Source organism: Lampris incognitus, chromosome 15 (assembly GCF_029633865.1).
Source record: "Lampris incognitus isolate fLamInc1 chromosome 15, fLamInc1.hap2, whole genome shotgun sequence".
In the NCBI taxonomy this organism is placed as follows: domain Eukaryota; kingdom Metazoa; phylum Chordata; class Actinopteri; order Lampriformes; family Lampridae; genus Lampris; species Lampris incognitus.
In genome coordinates this window covers 2,867,891-2,886,618 of record NC_079225.1, presented here as the reverse complement: position 1 = coordinate 2,886,618, position 18,728 = coordinate 2,867,891, and the positions used below count along the sequence as shown (strand labels likewise).

The 18,728-nt window shown below is 48.1% G+C and overlaps 1 protein-coding gene across 1 annotated transcript in view; it reads right to left on the bottom strand.

Annotated features, from left to right (window-relative positions):
- Positions 1-6,377: 6,377 nt before the first annotated feature.
- gareml (GRB2 associated, regulator of MAPK1-like) overlaps positions 6,378-18,728 on the bottom strand; it is a 52,046-nt gene continuing 39,695 nt past the window's right edge. The window contains exons 5-7 of the mRNA XM_056295036.1: positions 10,909-11,747; positions 8,594-8,763; positions 6,378-6,978 (exon numbers count right to left, since the gene is read on the bottom strand). Of these exons, the coding sequence (XP_056151011.1) occupies positions 6,378-6,978; positions 8,594-8,763; positions 10,909-11,747 (1,610 nt within the window). The remainder of the gene's footprint in view (positions 6,979-8,593; positions 8,764-10,908; positions 11,748-18,728) is intronic.

Below are 18,728 nucleotides of genomic sequence, written 5' to 3'. Positions count from 1 at the left end.
AAGCGGCTGATGATGAGGTGAGGTGAGATTAGATGTTGCACTTCATGGTTTTGTATGCTTTAGGCAAGTTGTCAAGCAGCTCAGTGTAGTTTGGTGCTCTGTAGTTGCCAAGACAATTCTCACCAACATCCTTAAATTCCTTCCATGCTGTTTTCTCTGCCCCGCTAGCAGATCTTCTAACTCCCTGTCATTGATGACCTGTCTGATTTGTGGGACAACAAAAATGCCTTCCTTCATCTTGGCATCAGTTATTCTTGGAAACATCTCTCGCAGATAGTGAAATCCATCACCTTCTTTGTTCACTGCTTTCACAAAATGTTTCATCAATCCGAGTTTTATATGAAGAGGAAGCAGACATATCTGTGTTGGGTGGACAAGTGGTTTATGCTGCACACTTTTCTGCCCTGGAGTGAAATGCTTACAGAGCGGCCAATTCTTTTTAATGTGATCTGACTCTTTAGCTCGGCTATCCCACTCACACAGGCAACAACAGTACGTTGCATATCCCAGCTGCATTCCTAGTAGCAGTGTCAATACTTTTACATCACCACACATGTTCCAGTGGTAGTTGTTGTACTGTATGTGTTTCCACAACACTTCCATGTTATTGTAGATTTCTTTCATGTGTACTGCATAGCCAGTGGGCACTGAAGGGTGGACATTGCCATTGTGTAACAGGACAGCTTTCAGGCTTAACTTGAAGAATCTATTAAAAGATGCCATTGTTGTGGGTCATGCACACAACCCAAAGCCATGAACAATCCATCAATGTTAGTACAGAAACAGAGGTTGTCAACCTGCGTAAAGAAGTTTGTCAAATGTTCTTGATGGTTCTGAAAGACAGAACATTTTTGTACCTGGTGACAGCAAACCCCATCCTTGCAATCTTGAACCAAGTAGTTCTGCGTTAGCTTTTGACAAATCTAAGTCCCTGACCAGGTCATGTAATTGTGGCTGTGTTATCAGATGAGGATAACCAGGCATAAAGGGTACAACATCTGGATCAGTGTCGTTCTCCACATCTGTTTCATGTGTTGTGGCATCTTCATCTGCCTCATCGAGGCTCCATGTCTCTGGTGGCTTCGGTACTGGCAAACTGTCATCGTGTGGCGCTGGTCTCATGGCTGAAGGCAGATTGGGGTAGTCAATAGTTTGCTTATCTTTAGTAGAGAAGCAGACATTAGTCAGACAGAAGTAACAGTCCGTCACCTGATCCTTCTGTTCTCGCCATATCATTCAGACTGAAAATGGCAATGACTTCCGAGTACCTCTGAGCCAGGCTGTCAGGTTGACTGCACACATTGCAGAACACATGTGAGGAGCCCAGGCCTGCCCAAGAACATCTGCATTGCACCTACACTGAGTGCATGCCCAGCCATGCTTGGGCTGACCAAAACAGCTTACAAGTAGACTTAAAATATGACAGGAAATCACAAAAATATGTTATATCTACAAAACAGTATGTGATCGGGAAATCTTAAGGTGATTTTCCTGATCAGCAGACCAAAAGCCATAAAAATACACCCAAAAGTGTTCAGGAAGCAAAATCTTCGTTGTCCATAACTTGGTAATGATTGGCCTGAGATGACTATTCCATATAGTATCTGTGTAGTTCACCACATTCCTTTCTCTTGTCTGACTCTCCCTAACTGCGAGGATGGTCCAGGGTCCTACACCCCTCGCTGCCAGGCTACCATGTTGGCCGAGCCTGTCAGAGTACTTCAGGTGAGCCTCCGTCTATCGATGCAACGGCTCCCTTCGCTTGTCCAGACCTTCTGTTGGAAGTTGAGGAATATTGCACATATGGTATTTACGTTGTTTACATAGTTTACACCACACCTCTGGCGAACATTTAATTTGACGAGCTGGTGGCTGTGGCTTTGGTGTTTTACCATGCGGAATAAGAGTAAGAGTAACATGCATGTGGATGTTTGGTGAACAGGCAGAATTGATGCTGCAGTCAGATCTAAATGTGGCCGTTTTCAGCCAAACACCAAACACATCGAGACAGGGTTTTTTGGGGGTTCAGTCTTGGTGGCAGAATAAAATCATAAAAATCCTCGTGCTCACACTCATCTAGATCAGCAGGGAAGGATGTGACATTGGGCATGGACCTACAGGAAGGAACCATTAAGTTAAAAAATTAAATGGATTTGTATGTCCCGAGCGATTTTGGGGGCTTTCTTTAAGCTCTTTGACTGAGAGTTGGAATCCGTACGTTTACTCGTCGGGAGAGGTTTAGGTGGTGGTGTGACCAATGGACTGGTTAAGTTGGAGAGGAATGGACACCTAGAGAGCAAACAACACCCTTCAAGAGCAAACAAAAACTCTTTCACCGTCTCCGCAAGAAAAAACAAAAACACTGAAGCCCATTCATAACAGAGAACCAGGAATATGTGCCCACTTCTCAAAAAGCCAAAGCTTTTCCGTTTGAATGGTGCTTGGGAAGCTTTGGGGCTGATTTTGCCTCTAGCCGATTAAGCTTGAGAACAGGGCTTTTCAAACCGCTTTAATGAGATGCCACGTTCCCTCATATTAAACACCATGCAGTTTTATAGGTCTGTTGAAACATGTGGCTCAAACATTATAATTCTTGAAGAAATACTCAAATTCAATATTAAAATCTGAGGTTTTCTGGAAAATGTAAGGCCGAGGCTAGAGCTTCACAGTTCCGTTGCTAATGGGACGGGGGAACACAGCTGAAGACAGGGCCCTGGCTCCATGGAGTCAGGGCACGTCCACTTCACCAACACAACACTGTGTTGGTGAAGTGGACAGAAATGACTAGATTAGGTGGATGTCATGAAGGAATCTACTTTTTTGTTTAATTTCACTGTAAGGATTGGACACTTGATACACTTTTAGTTCAATCGGTTCAGGAATTGTGTGTCTTTCCAATTCTAAAAGAGAAAAAAAAACCCGAATACCCTAGCTATTAAGAAATTACCGCGAAATAATGTGTTAAAATGAATCTAATTGCAGTTTTTCCATTTTGCTTTCAGTGCATGGGGAAATGAATCCTGGAGCTGCCTGCAGTTTTATTTATAATGTGTGCATAGTGACTAGTTGGGCTGATGAAAAGCTGCCCCAGCTGCTTGGATACTCCGGGTTTTCTGCTTTCTCTGCTAGCATATCACTGGTGACTGTAGAAATGCATGTCCATTCATTCATTCATTCATTCATTCATTCATTCATTCATTCATTCATCGGGTCGCGGTGGCAGCAAGCCAAGTAGGGCACTCCAGACGTCCCTCTCCCCAGCAACACCCTCCAGCTCCTCCTGGAGGATCCCAAGGCGTTCCCAGGCCAGATTGGACATGTAGTCCCTCCAGCGAGTTCTGGGTCTGCCCCGGGGTCTCCTCCCAGTTGGCCTTGCCCGGAAAACCTCCAGAGGAAGGCGCCCAGGAGGCATCCTAATCAGATGCCCGAACCACCTCAACTGGCTCCTTTCAATGTGAAGGAGCAGCGGCTCTACTCCGAGCTCCGTCCAGATGTCCGAGCTCCTCACCCTATCTCTAAGGCTGAGCCCAGACACCCTACGGAGGAAACTCATTTCAGCCGCTTGTATCCGCCATCTCACCCTTTCAGTCACTACCCAAAGCTCATGACCATAGGTGAGGGTTGGAATGAAGCTTGACAGGTAAGTTGAGAGCTTTGCCTTCCGGCTCAGCTCCCTCTTCACCACAACGGTTCGGTATAACATTCGCATTACTGCTGATGCTGCACCAATCCGCCTGTCAATCTCCCGCTCCATCCTACCCTCACTCGTGAACAAGACCCCGAGATACTTGAACTCCTTCACTTGAGGCAACAGCTCATCCCCAACCCGGTGGGAGCAATCCACCATGTTCCGGTAGAGAACCATGGCCTCAGACTTGGAGGTGCTGACTCTCATCCCGGCCATTTCACTCTCAGCTGCAAACCGCCCCAGTGCATACTGGAGGTCTCGTTCTGATGGAGCCAACAAAACCACATCATCTGCGAAGAGAAATGCATGTTGTATATTTTAAAACGTTATTTCAATTTACTGTATCCGGCTTTATCTCAGTTAAACCACGCATCCGCCTCTTTGTGCTGTTAATGGCTCGTCACCAAAATCACCAGGCAAACAAAACGAGATAAATTATTTGTAGACATCAGGTTTCTATTTATTTATTTATTTAATACATTTTATTTTTATTTTTTTGCAGTGCTCCCACGGTCACGTCAGAAAAGACCAGTATGTTTGGCTGTAATGGGGAAGCAGTTCTCCTCTAAAAATATCAACACTTTCAAATTCATTTTCACAATGAAGTGGCAAATGGAAAGACACTGTTGCAATACTCCCATTTAAAACGTTGAGATAGATTTGTGGTTTGGCCCACAGTCCCTTGGTTAGACAACGTGATCTCTGACCGTGTGGACATTTGGTTCCTACTCCCTTTAGTTTGTCTTCGAGACAGAATTGATGGTGTGGACGCCCACTCAGCTTGGACAACGTGGTATTACTGTATTATCTACCGCTTAATGTCTGCATTTATGGAGGCACTAGTTCTGGATCAGGTAGCAAAAGCAGACGGTTATACCACATGGATGTTGTCAGTTTAATATGGATCGATCAACTAGTTCACAATTAATGAGAAATTGACATTAAGGCAAATTTCCAATCAACTGATACATCTCATTGGCTATGTGAAGACTGGACCTTGGCTTTCTTTTTCTTTCTAGTTTTTCCCCTTATCCCACCATATTAACCCAATGGCATATGGCCGGAACTCTTGTCGAATAACTCCCCTGGCTCACGTTTCCACAGCAAGGAGATAGTCGTTACACCAGCTTCCTTCAAACTCGTGTCGGCTGCTCTCGCTCTTTTACACGCTGAAGCCTCCTCGCATGGATTGCATCACCTTCAGGCCGCGAAGGAGGCGTAGGGAGAACGCCTTCAGTTGCTTGGCTGCAGGCGCCCGGGTGGGCCAGAGGGGTCGCTGGAGAACGACGAGTCCCCGAACACTACACCGATCTACACCCACTATCCCTCGGGTAGGGGTGGCCTAATGAATGCCTTACCCCGTGGACGCTCTGGCCGTGACCGGTTACGGCGAGTCTGGGATCGGAACCTCCCAGCCACATGACAAGCGGACTGCAAGAACGGCGGGTTATTCCGCTCGGCCACCAGGGCGGCGCCCTTGGCTTTCTTATTGGGGTAAAGGTCGGTGTTTATAACTTCTTACTTAACTAATTCCGTTATATATTTACAGGTCTGGTGTTTTTGGGTGTCCATGGTATGTTGCATGTTTTTATATTTTAACGGATTATTTCTGTGGCAGTAAAAAAGTTCCACCATAGTGTGATGTTACAGATCACAAGGCTGAAGAGGCGCGCTTTCATTACCAAGATATTGCGGGTGTCCAGTTAAGGACAGTACATCTTCTACTCCTTTTGCAGAAAATAACACAACACTGAAATATAATTATTTTAGGGAGTTGTTCCTTATCCGATGTGAGGGTCTAAGTCGTGTGATTTGTACTCATGGCATCACTCCTTCGTGCACATACACACGCTACATTCCTTCATGTCGCTAAACTGAACTGGAATGTCAGGGACGTTAAATCACTGCAGTGATCGCTGAGAAAGAAGTCAAAGTAGAGACAAAAAGATAAATAACTGGCCGCATGTGCACGTCAGTGGTCCATTCACGTGCTGGGCGATTCTTTTAATCACAGAAAGAAAGAAAGAAGGATAGATAGATAGATAGATAGATAGATAGATAGATAGATAGATAGATAGATAGATAGATAGATAGATGGATGGGATTTTCAGGATTTACGTTAAGATTTTCCGTGACAATTTTGGGGACGCGAAAGTTCCCCTAGCCTCTTAGTAGCGCCACCTATGGTACAGGTGCACAACCAAACGTGGAACTTTTTTCTTTTTTTTTTTTTTAGTGTTTGAACCCGTACCAAAGATACCAATTTGTTTAACATGAAAATACAACTGCAGGCAGTGCTGGTCACTCTTTTTGTGTCTTGTAGCAAAAGACATGAGGTCCACACCAACTGTCCCAAAAATGTGTTTCAAAAGGGAGCATTGGTAGGAGCATGGCTGTCTGTGGTAGTCTTTTGTTAGTAAACTAGTCCAAGTCTTCCCAGATTCGGACAGGAGACGGGCAGTCTCCTGAGAGAGTTGCCCTGTAGTTCCACAGTTAGACCACATGGTGTCGTGGTTTACCCATTAAAGTCTCCACTAAAATTCTAAGGCTCAATGGCCAGTTGTCTTAGTAAAAGGCACATTCAGGATGGCTCATTAGCCAACAGGCACATTATCAGGGCAGACAGCATAGTGTGTGTGTGTGTGTGTGTGTCTGTGTGTGTGTGTGTCTGTGTGTGTGTGTGTGCGGGTTAGATCTTGGGCCTCCAGCCCTGAATGAATTGTGTGATCTTGGTTACATGCAGTCGGCTCAGGTGGAAGTCATGTGACAGGATGTCCTCATTTAACTGCACCAGGAGGCTGCCATCTATTCGCTCCCTCTGGAACACCGCTACCGCCGCCTCAGACAGGCCAATGAATCTTAGGCAGGCAGACACCTCCTCCAATGAGAGAGCAGACAGATCGGAAGGCGGGCGCCAGGTGGGGTCACTCGGTGGGGTCAACCCCTCAATGACCCCAGTTGAAGTCCCACCCCCTTCTGCACCTCGGGAAGAATCTAACGTAGGATTGGCTGAGGGCTCAGGAGATGGGCAAGAGGATTGGCGGATGAAGGGGTTCAGCGCTCCGAAGGGAGCGAATCGGCTCTGGGGGGTCGGCCTTAGTCGAGGATTGGACTGATAGGTGTCTAACCATGGCTCCGCCCAGGTGGCCTGCGCTGGCTGAGGATTGGCTGTGCTGTCTGCAGGGAAGGAGGGAATCTGCTCCGGACTGGAATGGGCAGGCGTTGGGGCGGGAGAGTCGGCCCAGGAGCAAGGGTAACAGTACAAAGAGGTGTCTGGAGAGGGGGAACAGCTAGGACAGAGAAAGTCAACAATAGGTTGGTAAGGGAAAGGTACATTCTCTTCCAAGTACACCTCAACGCTATTCAGCAACACTCTAGATCTTCTCAGCGTCCCAGTTGTTAAAAGACTAACTCCAGTATTTGTTACCTGAAGCCCCGTTTGCCTATAATCAGCAGTCAAACTGAGCGATGGGGACCAGAGTCTAAACTGGTCCAGCTAGTGTCACCCGGCTGCTGCGCACCAAGCTGCAATGTGATCCTTCGGGGACGTAGCGTCCACCTAAACGGAGCAGCTGGCCGTGGACTCGGTGTCCATCTGCAGAATATGGCCAGCCAGGCTGCAGACTCACAGTCACCATGGTGTTTCATCTCATCACCGCGCTGCCTTCATGCTGCAGGCAGGCCTGCTCAGTCCTGAAGTGTGGGTCTTTTGGTGACATCACCTGTCATTTTGCCAATATCCTGGTCAAACAAAGACAGCTCTTCATTTTTTACTTTTTACTTTTTATAAAAATGTTCCCCTTTTTCTCCCCAGTTGTACCCGTCCAACTACCCACTCTTCCGAGCCATCCCGGTCTCTGCTCCACCCCCTCTGCTGATCCGGGGAGGGCTGCAGACTACCACGTGCCTCCTCCCATACATGTGGAGTCTCCAGCTGCTTCTTTTCACCTGACAGTGAGGAGTTTCGCCAGGGGGACGTAGCGCGTGGGAGGATCACGCTATCCCCCCCCGAACAGGCGCCTCGACTGACCAGAGGAGGCACTAGTGCAGCGACCAGGACACATACCAACTTCCGGCTTCCCACCCGCAGACACGGCCAATCGGATCTGTGCATAATTGTAGTCCACTGACTTCCGGTTTCTACTGCAGCGGTCATACCAGCTTCCTGTTTGTTGGCACGTGCTATTGAGAAGGGCATATATTTGGCAATGCCTGCAAGAGTTACCATGGATACATGTCAACCACATGCACACAACTGTCGACAAACTTTCACCTGCACCTACCAGCAAACGGGTGGAAAGTTTCAAGTTGTACCTATCAAGTTATGTCCACGATGATGAGGATGAGCCTGCTAAAGACGCTATTCTACTGCCCCCATGACACTGCAGTTTGGTGCGCAGCAGTTTGTTGCGGAGCAGTTTGGTGCGCAGCAGTTTGACTCTTAACAAAAGGAAAACAAGACTTAGGTCCCTTCAAGTTTGAACACCTCAGCTCTGTACCTGCTGCAGACATACAGGAAGAAGGTAAGGTATTGCAACTAGTCCACTCATGAGTACATTTGTTTCCGGTCTGACTATTTACTTATACCGCATTATTCTTGCAGGCATTTATGTGTGGGTGGGCACAAGGGTAGTGCAGCAGTGCCCCATAAAGTCCCATAATGATTCTGGGTATTGTAATGTTGTTGTATCAGCAACTCTGTCCAAACCTGTGGCTGATAGGAACACATCAAGTTTGTCCAAAAATGGTATAAATGACCGTTTCTGAGTAATTCCGAATAACTGTGTCCTTGCTTGAGTCACGCTCTGGACCCCCGCTCTCCTGCCCACCTGATTCCCCTCAAATGAGGTTTTGGGTGGTTTTACTCAAACTAGACTGGCTGAAGTCTTCAGCTTCATCACTCACCTCTCCTGCAGCCCAGAGGAGTAGAAGGAGACGCTGGGCCTGGGCGCACTGGAGGCCTTGCAGAAGCGAGGAGGGACAGGGGGGCTGGGGGCGGGGCTGGTGACCACGCCCCCTTTAGAGCAGCGAGGGGGGACGGGAGGGGCGATCAAGAACCGACACTCCTCTCTCACCTGCATATCATGTTTACGCCATGCCCATGTGCAACAACAACAACACACACACACACACACACACACACACACACACACACGATGGCAGGTTAAGGATGAGGGAAGGATGCAGTACGTGAGAGCATATAACATGTAGTTGAGCCTGGCTGCTGAATCCTGTCACTCCCACACCACCTCTCTCTGCAGCCCTGGCAACCACCGGGAGTGTAACCACTGACACAAACACAACAACAGCATCTATCCGTGAAGGCATGTCGCCTCTCATCCAAGAGGCTTCCTCAGTTCCTGCCTTCCTGACTAGACCAGGCTAGTCTGACTGGCTGGTGATGAGACTCAGATATTTATCCTCTTTGGGGTCGTTGTCAGAGCTATTGATATGCGTGGCTCTTTGTGTTGCATGTGTTTAGCAGCGACGGTGGTTGGGGGTGTTAGTTTCGACTTCACTGTTCAGTGGTCATGAGAGTGGTTGGAGCCGTTAGTGAGCGACTGTTGTTCTTGGAGGCTAGGCTTCTTGAGTCTCCTGGGTAGAGATGAAAGGACGGCATTGTAAGTGGGAGATAGGTGGTGTCGCAGACCTCCTCCTCTGTTGAGGGATGGTTTTTCCAGTTTGGCATAGATGGCTTCCTTCACCCCTCTTTCAAACCATCGATCTTCTCTGTCCAAAATGTGTACGTTGCTGTCCTGGAAGGAGTGTGTCTTCTCCTTTAGGTGTAGATAGACTGCTGAGGCTTGTCCTGAGGAGTTTGGCCTTCTGTGTTGGGCCATCCGTTTGTGTAGTGGTTGTTTGGTTTCTCCTATGTATAGGTCAGTGGTCAGTGCAGTCCTCATTGCATTGTACAGCATACACCAGGTTGCTTTTCCGGGTGTGTGGTACACGGTCTTTGGGATGAACCAGTCTTTGTCGGAGTGTGTTGCTGGGTTTGAAGTAAACCGGGATGCGGTGTTTGTTGAAAATTCTCCTGAGTTTCTCGGAGACCCCAGAAACATACGGGACGACTGTGCTATTCCTTCTGTTCCTCTTCTCCTCGTCGCTCCTCTGGTTGGTCTTTCTGGAACCTGTTGCAGTTTTCACAAAGCCCACCGCTGCTTAACATCGGCACACAAAGAGCCACGCATATCAATAGCTCTGACAGCGCCTCCTAGAGGCTAAATCCCGAGTCTCATCAGCAGCCAGTCAGACTAGCTTGGTCTAGTCAGACTAGCTTGGTCTAGTCAGGAAGGCAGGACCGGAGGAAGCCTCTTGGATGAGAGGCCAAACGTCTTCCCGGATATATACCAAGTCCACTTGCACTTGATTCAACTCCTCTGGAGAACCATGACGACCTGGATGAATGAGAACACTCACACACACAACAGCAGCACTACACACTAACGACCCCCCCCCCCCCGGTCCGCCTTCAAATGACACACTAATACAAGCACATGTTGAGCGTTGTTCATGTGTATGTTGTTCATGTGTATGTCATAACATTTATATATATATATAATGTTAAACTATATATAATATATATAATATACCTCACCTCCTCACCTAGGTCGTCCGTCAGGACACCCCTGATTATATAATATAATTATACTTGTTATCAATTAGTGAATTGTAATACTCCTAATATTTATAATGTATTTAGATATTTTAGGAGTGTACATCATTTACCATTGCACGGTGCAGTTACGTCAAGCTTGGAAGCTGGAAGTTGTGTGAATAAAATGTTTAAAATGACGTCAGATAGCTTTGGTAATAAAACCACACTCTAGCCTACGTCATAGCAGCACTAATAATGGCTTTCAATAAGATAAAAATCCAAATCTCGATAAAAACCTGGTCTTCTGCCGTGTTGTCAGCATTGGGCGGGAGCTCTGTCTGACGTCACGTGCTGAAGCGGTCCAGCAGCCGTGCAACAAAACCTGCATCACTGATGATGACATGACGCAGGTCTGTGTGCCGCACTTCCTGGAAGTGTGTGTGTGTGTGGGGGGGCAGTAATGTATAAATAACTCATAACAGGCAGCCTTACTTTTAACACCAGACGTGGCCTTGTCAGAGGGGGCCGGATGAGGCGGATCAGTCCAGACTATAATCTAAACTCTCAAGCACAGATGAGGGATGAACACAAACGGAAGTCGAGAGAGACGAGGGACACTTACAGCATCTGACTTTGGGGGTACGGGGGGTGGGGTGGACACTCTCGTCACCACGGTGCCCACAGAACCATCCAATGAGGAAGAGGAGTGGAAGGAGATGAGGTTTGGCTCCTTGCCCAAGCTCTCTGCACTCTGATTGGTCCAGAGTTCTTCGTAGGGGATTTCCTCGCTGGTCCTTATCTCAGCTTCCGGCCACTCGGGAGTCACGTACTCTCGCTCCTCCCCCGGCCCCTCCCCTAGCGAGTCCCTGCAGTGCTGCGATAGGCTGTCCGAGACCCCGCTTCTGTAGCCACACAGGGAGAGGCGCTGCAGCGCCGGCACCAGCGAGTCCTGGCCGGACACGCACACGCGAGACCGCCGCGGGCTCACGCACTCTTCCGTCATGCACTCCAGCTCGGGGAGCGTCTCCCTCACGGCGCGGGAGTAGGCGTCGGGATCGAACGCGTGTCGGAGAAGAAGGCTCTCCACCGCCACGGTGTGGACAGAGGCCTCGGCCACATTGAAACGAGGCATGCAGCGTAGGAGCAGGAAGTGGGAAGGGGACACTTCCTGTCTGCGAAGCACCAAGCAAAGCACTACCGTCTTGCTGACGATGTTGAGCAACTTGTAGCGGTGGCCTTCCCGCACCGCGTGCCGGTCATAGGGGTTCCTGGGGGGCATCGAGGGCACGGACACGTTCACCGGGAGGCGCACCCTCTCTATGACACTGCGCACCGTGTGCTCTGCTCCCAGCATGCCCTGTTCCAGAGGAGAGCGTGTGCAAAAGCGCCCACGGCAGGCGAAAGGCAGGCTGACACTCTGGTTGGTGCGATGGTTCATGCACACCAGGCAGGGGGTTTTACCTTGGGGGGGGGGGGCAGAGAGAGAAGGAAGGGTTCAGCAATGCATCCTTTTAGCAAGAATAGTCATGTTGAGTGACTGTTGTGTGTGTGTGTGTGTGTGTCCTGCAGTGGACTTCTGCCGAATGGGACAGGCTCCCGTTAAGCGGGTTTCGACAGCATGTGGATGGATGGACAGTTTGATTATGTTGTTGTGTGCGAGAGTTGGCAGACTTGCTGGAAGACGTTTCTGCAGAACATTGTTAACATTAAAACCCACAAGCCTTGACCGGACAGTCGTCAACTCAGTCCCCACAACATTTACCACGGACAGACAGAAAACCTCCGTGTCGTATTCCCTCGGTACAGCTGGCACAGTGCTACTAACACCCTGGCAAGCAATATCCCTTTGTCCATAGGTCCATTTCCACCAGGGGAAGACCACTCATGTAAAACACAACCCAGTAGACCTTTTTCAAGAACATGGCCGACGTACTTTCATTTCGTCATAGAAGGGAAACAATTGATTCTCCCCATTAATGTTAAAGAGACAGCTTCCTGTCGCCTTCAATTCTTACAATATGTTGTGTTTCAACACTGTTTCACAAACCACAACACAACAACACAATGCAGTTGTCACTGACATAACCTCTAGCTTGATGTTTCTGCTGTCAGACGACTGACTGCATGTGTCATATGTCTCTCAGTTCAGCTCAGTCAGTCATTTCCCCTGTTACAGTGTCTCCCAGTTTAGTCCAGTCAGTCATTTCCCCTGTTACAGTGTCTCCTGTTACAGTGTCTCCCAGTTCAGCTCAGTCAGTCATTTCCCCTGTTACAGTGTCTCCCAGTTCAGCTCAGTCAGTCATTTCCCCTGTTACAGTGTCTCCCAGTTCAGCTCAGTCAGTCATTTCCCCTGTTACAGTGTCTCCCAGTTTAGTCCAGTCAGTCATTTCCCCTGTTACAGTGTCTCCCAGTTTAGTCCAGTCAGTCATTTCCCCTGTTAGTGTCTCCCAGTTTAGTCCAGTCAGTCATTTCCCCTGTTACACTGTCTCCCAGTTTAGTCTAGTCAGTTATTTCCCCTGTTACAGTGTCTCCCAGTTTAGTCCAGTCAGTCATTTCCCCTGTTACAGTGTCTCCCAGTTTAGTCCAGTCAGTCATTTCCCCTGTTACAGTGTCTCCCAGTTTAGTCCAGTCACTCATTTCCCCTGTTACAGTGTCTCCCGGTTTAGTCCAGTCAGTCATTTCCCCTGTTACAGTGTCTCCCAGTTTAGTCCAGTCAGTCATTTCCCCTGTTACAGTGTCTCCCAGTTAGACCAGTCAGTCATTTCCCCTGTTAGTGTCTCCCAGTTTAGTCCAGTCAGTCATTTCCCCTGTTACACTGTCTCCCAGTTTAGTCTAGTCAGTTATTTCCCCTGTTACAGTGTCTCCCAGTTTAGTCCAGTCAGTCATTTCCCCTGTTACAGTGTCTCCCAGTTTAGTCCAGTCAGTCATTTCCCCTGTTACAGTGTCTCCCAGTTTAGTCCAGTCACTCATTTCCCCTGTTACAGTATCTCCCGGTTTAGTCCAGTCAGTCATTTCCCCTGTTACAGTGTCTCCCAGTTTAGTCCAGTCAGTCATTTCCCCTGTTACAGTGTCTCCCAGTTTAGTCCAGTCAGTCATTTCCCCTGTTACAGTGTCTCCCAGTTTAGTCCAGTCAGTCATTTCCCCTGTTACAGTGTCTCCCAGTTTAGTCCAGTCAGTCATTTCCCGTTACAGTGTCTCCCAGTTTAGTCCAGTCAGTCATTTCCCCTGTTACAGTGTCTCTCAGTTCAGCTCAGTCCGTCATTTCCCCTGTTACAGTGTCTCCCAGTTTAGTCCAGTCAGTCATTTCCCCTGTTACAGTGTCTCCCAGTTTAGTCCAGTCAGTCATTTCCCCTTTTACAGTGTCTCCCAGTTTAGTCTAGTCAGTTATTTCCCCTGTTACAGTGTCTCCCAGTTCAGCTCAGTCAGTCATTTCCCCTGTTACAGTGTCTCCCAGTTTAGTCCAGTCAGTCATTTCCCCTGTTACAGTGTCTCCCAGTTTAGTCCAGTCAGTCATTTCCCCTGTTACAGTGTCTCCCAGTTTAGTCCAGCCAGTCATTTCCCCTGTTACAGTGTCTCCCAGTTTAGTCCAGTCAGTCATTTCCCCTGTTACAGTGTCTCCCAGTTTAGTCCGGTCAGTCATTTCCCCTGTTAGTGTCTCCCAGTTTAGTCCAGTCAGTCATTTCCCCTGTTACACTGTCTCCCAGTTTAGTCTAGTCAGTGATTTCTCCTGTTTTAGTGTCTCCCAGTTTAGTCCAGTCAGTCATTTCCCCTGTTACAGTGTCTCCCAGTTTAGTCCAGTCAGTCATTTCCCCTTTTACAGTGTCTCCTGTTACAGTGTCTCCCAGTTCAGCTCAGTCAGTCATTTCCCCTGTTACAGTGTCTCCCAGTTTAGTCCAGTCAGTCATTTCCCCTGTTACAGTGTCTCTCAGTTTAGTCTAGTCAGTCATTTCCCCTGTTACAGTGTCTCCCAGTTTAGTCCAGTCAGTCATTTCCCCTTTTACAGTGTCTCCCAGTTTAGTCCAGTCAGTTATTTCCCCTGTTACAGTGTCTCCCAGTTCAGCTCAGTCAGTCATTTCCCCTGTTACAGTGTCTCCCAGTTCAGCTCAGTCAGTCATTTCCCCTGTTACAGTGTCTCCCAGTTTAGTCCAGTCAGTCATTTCCCCTGTTACAGTGTCTCCCAGTTTAGTCCAGTCAGTCATTTCCCCTGTTACACTGTCTCCCAGTTTAGTCAAGTCAGTTATTTCCCCTCTTACAGTGTCTCCCAGTTCAGCTCAGTCAGTCATTTCCCCTGTTACAGTGTCTCCCAGTTTAGTCCAAGTCAGTCATTTCCCCTGTTACAGTGTCTCCCAGTTCAGCTCAGTCAGTCATTTCCCCTGTTACAGTGTCTCCCAGTTTAGTCCAGTCAGTCATTTCCCCTGTTACAGTGTCTCCCAGTTTAGTCCAGTCAGTCATTTCGCCTGTTACAGTGTCTCCCAGTTTAGTCCAGTCAGTCATTTCCCCTGTTACAGTGTCTCCCAGTTTAGTCCAGTCAGTCATTTCCCCTGTTACAGTGTCTCCCAGTTTAGTCCAGTCAGTCATTTGCCCTGTTAAAGTGTCTCCCAGTTTAGTCCAGTCAGTCATTTCCCCTGTTACAGTGTCTCCCAGTTTAGTCCAGTCAGTCATTTCCCCTGTTACAGTGTCTCCCAGTTCAGTTCAGTCAGTCATTTCCCCTGTTACAGTGTCTCCCAGTTTAGTCCAGTCAGTCATTTCCCCTGTTACAGTGTCTCCCAGTTTAGTCCAGTCAGTCATTTCTCCTGTTACAGTGTCTCCCAGTTTAGTCCAGTCAGTCATTTCCCCTGTTACAGTGTCTCAAAGTTTAGTCCAGTCAGTCATTTCCCCTGTTACAGTGTCTCCCAGTTTAGTCCAGTCAGTCATTTCCCGTTACAGTGTCTCCCGGTTTAGTCCAGTCAGTCATTTCCCCTGTTACAGTGTCTCTCAGTTCAGCTCAGTCCGTCATTTCCCCTGTTACAGTGTCTCCCAGTTTAGTCCAGTCACTCATTTCCCCTGTTACAGTGTCTCCCAGTTTAGTCCAGTCAGTCATTTCCCCTGTTACAGTGTCTCCCAGTTTAGTCTAGTCAGTTATTTCCCCTGTTACAGTGTCTCCCAGTTCAGCTCAGTCAGTCATTTCCCCTGTTACAGTGTCTCCCAGTTTAGTCCAGTCAGTCATTTCCCCTGTGACAGTGTTTCCTGTTACAGTGTCGCCCAGTTCAGCTCAGTCAGTCATTTCCCCTGTTACAGTGTCTCCCAGTTTAGTCCAGTCAGTCATTTCCCCTGTTACAGTGTCTCCCAGTTTAGTCCGGTCAGTCATTTCCCCTGTTACAGTGTCTCCTGTTACAGTGTCTCCCAGTTCAGCTCAGTCAGTCATTTCCCCTGTTACAGTGTCTCCCAGTTCAGCTCGGTCAGTCATTTCCCCTGTTACAGTGTCTCCCAGTTTAGTCCAGTCAGTCATTTCCCCTGTTACAGTGTCTCCCAGTTCAGCTCAGTCAGTCATTTCCCCTGTTACAGTGTCTCCCAGTTTAGTCTAGTCAGTCATTTCCCCTGTTACAGTGTCTCCCAGTTTAGTCCAGTCAGTCATTTCCCCTGTTACAGTGTCTCCCAGTTTAGTCTAGTCAGTCATTTCCCCTGTTACAGTGTCTCCCAGTTTAGTCCGGTCAGTCATTTCCCCTGTTACAGTGTCTCCCAGTTTAGTCCAGTCAGTCATTTCCCCTGTTAGTGTCTCCCAGTTTAGTCCAGTCAGTCATTTCCCCTGTTACACTGTCTCCCAGTTTAGTCTAGTCAGTTATTTCCCCTGTTACAGTGTCTCCCAGTTTAGTCCGGTCAGTCATTTCCCCTGTTACAGTGTCTCCCAGTTTAGTCCAAGTCAGTCATTTCCCCTGTTACAGTGTCTCCCAGTTTAGTCCAGTCAGTCATTTCCCCTGTTACAGTGTCTCCCAGTTTAGTCCAGTCAGTCATTTCCCCTGTTACAGTGTCTCCCAGTTTAGTCCAGTCAGTCATTTCCCCTGTTACAGTGTCTCCTGGTTTAGTCCAGTCAGTCATTTCCCCTGTTACAGTGTCTCCCGGTTTAGTCCAGTCAGTCATTTCCCCTGTTACAGTGTCTCCCGGTTTAGTCCAGTCAGTCATTTGCCCTGTTACAGTGTCTCCCGGTTTAGTCCAGTCAGTCATTTCCCCTGTTACAGTGTCTCCCGGTTTAGTCCAGTCAGTCATTTCCCCTGTTACAGTTTCTCCCAGTTTAGTCCAGTCAGTCATTTCCCCTGTTGCAGTGTCTCCCAGTTTAGTCCGGTCAGTCATTTCCCCTGTTACAGTGTCTCCCAGTTTAGTCCAGTCAGTCATTTCCCCTGTTACAGTGTCTCCCAGTTTAGTCCAGTCAGTCATTTCTCCTGTTACAGTTTCTCCCAGTTTAGTCCAGTCAGTCATTTCCCCTGTTACAGTGTCTCAAAGTTTTGTCCAGTCAGTCATTTCCCCTGTTACAGTGTCTCCCAGTTTAGTCCAGTCAGTCATTTCCCGTTACAGTGTCTCCCAGTTTAGTCCAGTCAGTCATTTCCCCTGTTACAGTGTCTCTCAGTTCAGCTTTCCGTCATTTCCCCTATTACAGTTTCTCCCAGTTTAGTCCAGTCAGTCATTTCCCCTGTTACAGTGTCTCCCAGTTTAGTCCAGTCAGTCATTTCCCCTTTTACAGTGTCTCCCAGTTTAGTCTAGTCAGTTATTTCCCCTGTTACAGTGTCTCCCAGTTCAGCTCAGTCAGTCATTTCCCCTGTTACAGTGTCTCCCAGTTTAGTCCGGTCAGTCATTTCCCCTGTTACAGTGTCTCCCAGTTTAGTCCAGTCAGTCATTTCCCCTGTTACAGTGTCTCCCAGTTTAGTCCGGTCAGTCATTTCCCCTGTTACAGTGTCTCCCAGTTTAGTCCGGTCAGTCATTTCCCCTGTTACAGTGTCTCCCAGTTTAGTCCGGTGAGTCATTTCCCCTGTTACAGTGTCTCCCAGTTTAGTCCAGTCAGTCATTTCCCCTGTTACAGTGTCTCCCAGTTTAGTCCAGTCAGTCATTTCCCCTGTTACAGTGTCTCCCAGTTTAGTCCAGTCACTCATTTCCCCTGTTACAGTGTCTCCCGGTTTAGTCCAGTCAGTCATTTCCCCTGTTACAGTGTCTCCCAGTTTAGTCCAGTCAGTCATTTCCCCTGTTACAGTGTCTCCCAGTTTAGTCCAGTCAGTCATTTCCCCTGTTACAGTGTCTCCCAGTTTAGTCCAGTCAGTCATTTCCCCTGTTACAGTGTCTCCCAGTTCAGCTCAGTCAGTCATTTCCCCTGTTACAGTGTCTCCCAGTTTAGTCCAGTCAGTCATTTCCCCTGTTACAGTGTCTCCCAGTTTAGTCCAGTCAGTCATTTCCCCTGTTACAGTGTCTCCCAGTTTAGTCCAGCCAGTCATTTCCCCTGTTACAGTGTCTCCCAGTTTAGTCCAGTCAGTCATTTCCCCTGTTACAGTGTCTCCCAGTTTAGTCCGGTCAGTCATTTCCCCTGTTAGTGTCTCCCAGTTTAGTCCAGTCAGTCATTTCCCCTGTTACACTGTCTCCCAGTTTAGTCTAGTCAGTGATTTCCCCTGTTACAGTGTCTCCCAGTTTAGTCCAGTCAGTCATTTCCCCTGTTACAGTGTCTCCCAGTTTAGTCCAGTCAGTCATTTCCCCTTTTACAGTGTCTCCTGTTACAGTGTCTCCCAGTTCAGCTCAGTCAGTCATTTCCCCTGTTACAGTGTCTCCCAGTTTAGTCCAGTCAGTCATTTCCCCTGTTACAGTGTCTCTCAGTTTAGTCTAGTCAGTCATTTCCCCTGTTACAGTGTCTCCCAGTTTAGTCCAGTCAGTCATTTCCCCTTTTACAGTGTCTCCCAGTTTAGTCCAGTCAGTTATTTCCCCTGTTACAGTGTCTCCCAGTTCAGCTCAGTCAGTCATTTCCCCTGTTACAGTGTCTCCCAGTTCAGCTCAGTCAGTCATTTCCCCTGTTACAGTGTCTCCCAGTTTAGTCCAGTCAGTCATTTCCCCTGTTACAGTGTCTCCCAGTTTAGTCCAGTCAGTCATTTCCCCTGTTACACTGTCTCCCAGTTTAGTCTAGTCAGTTATTTCCCCTCTTACAGTGTCTCCCAGTTCAGCTCAGTCAGTCATTTCCCCTGTTACAGTGTCTCCCAGTTTAGTCCAAGTCAGTCATTTCCCCTGTTACAGTGTCTCCCAGTTCAGCTCAGTCAGTCATTTCCCCTGTTACAGTGTCTCCCAGTTTAGTCCAGTCAGTCATTTCCCCTGTTACAGTGTCTCCCAGTTTAGTCCAGTCAGTCATTTCGCCTGTTACAGTGTCTCCCAGTTTAGTCCAGTCAGTCATTTCCCCTGTTACAGTGTCTCCCAGTTTAGTCCAGTCAGTCATTTCCC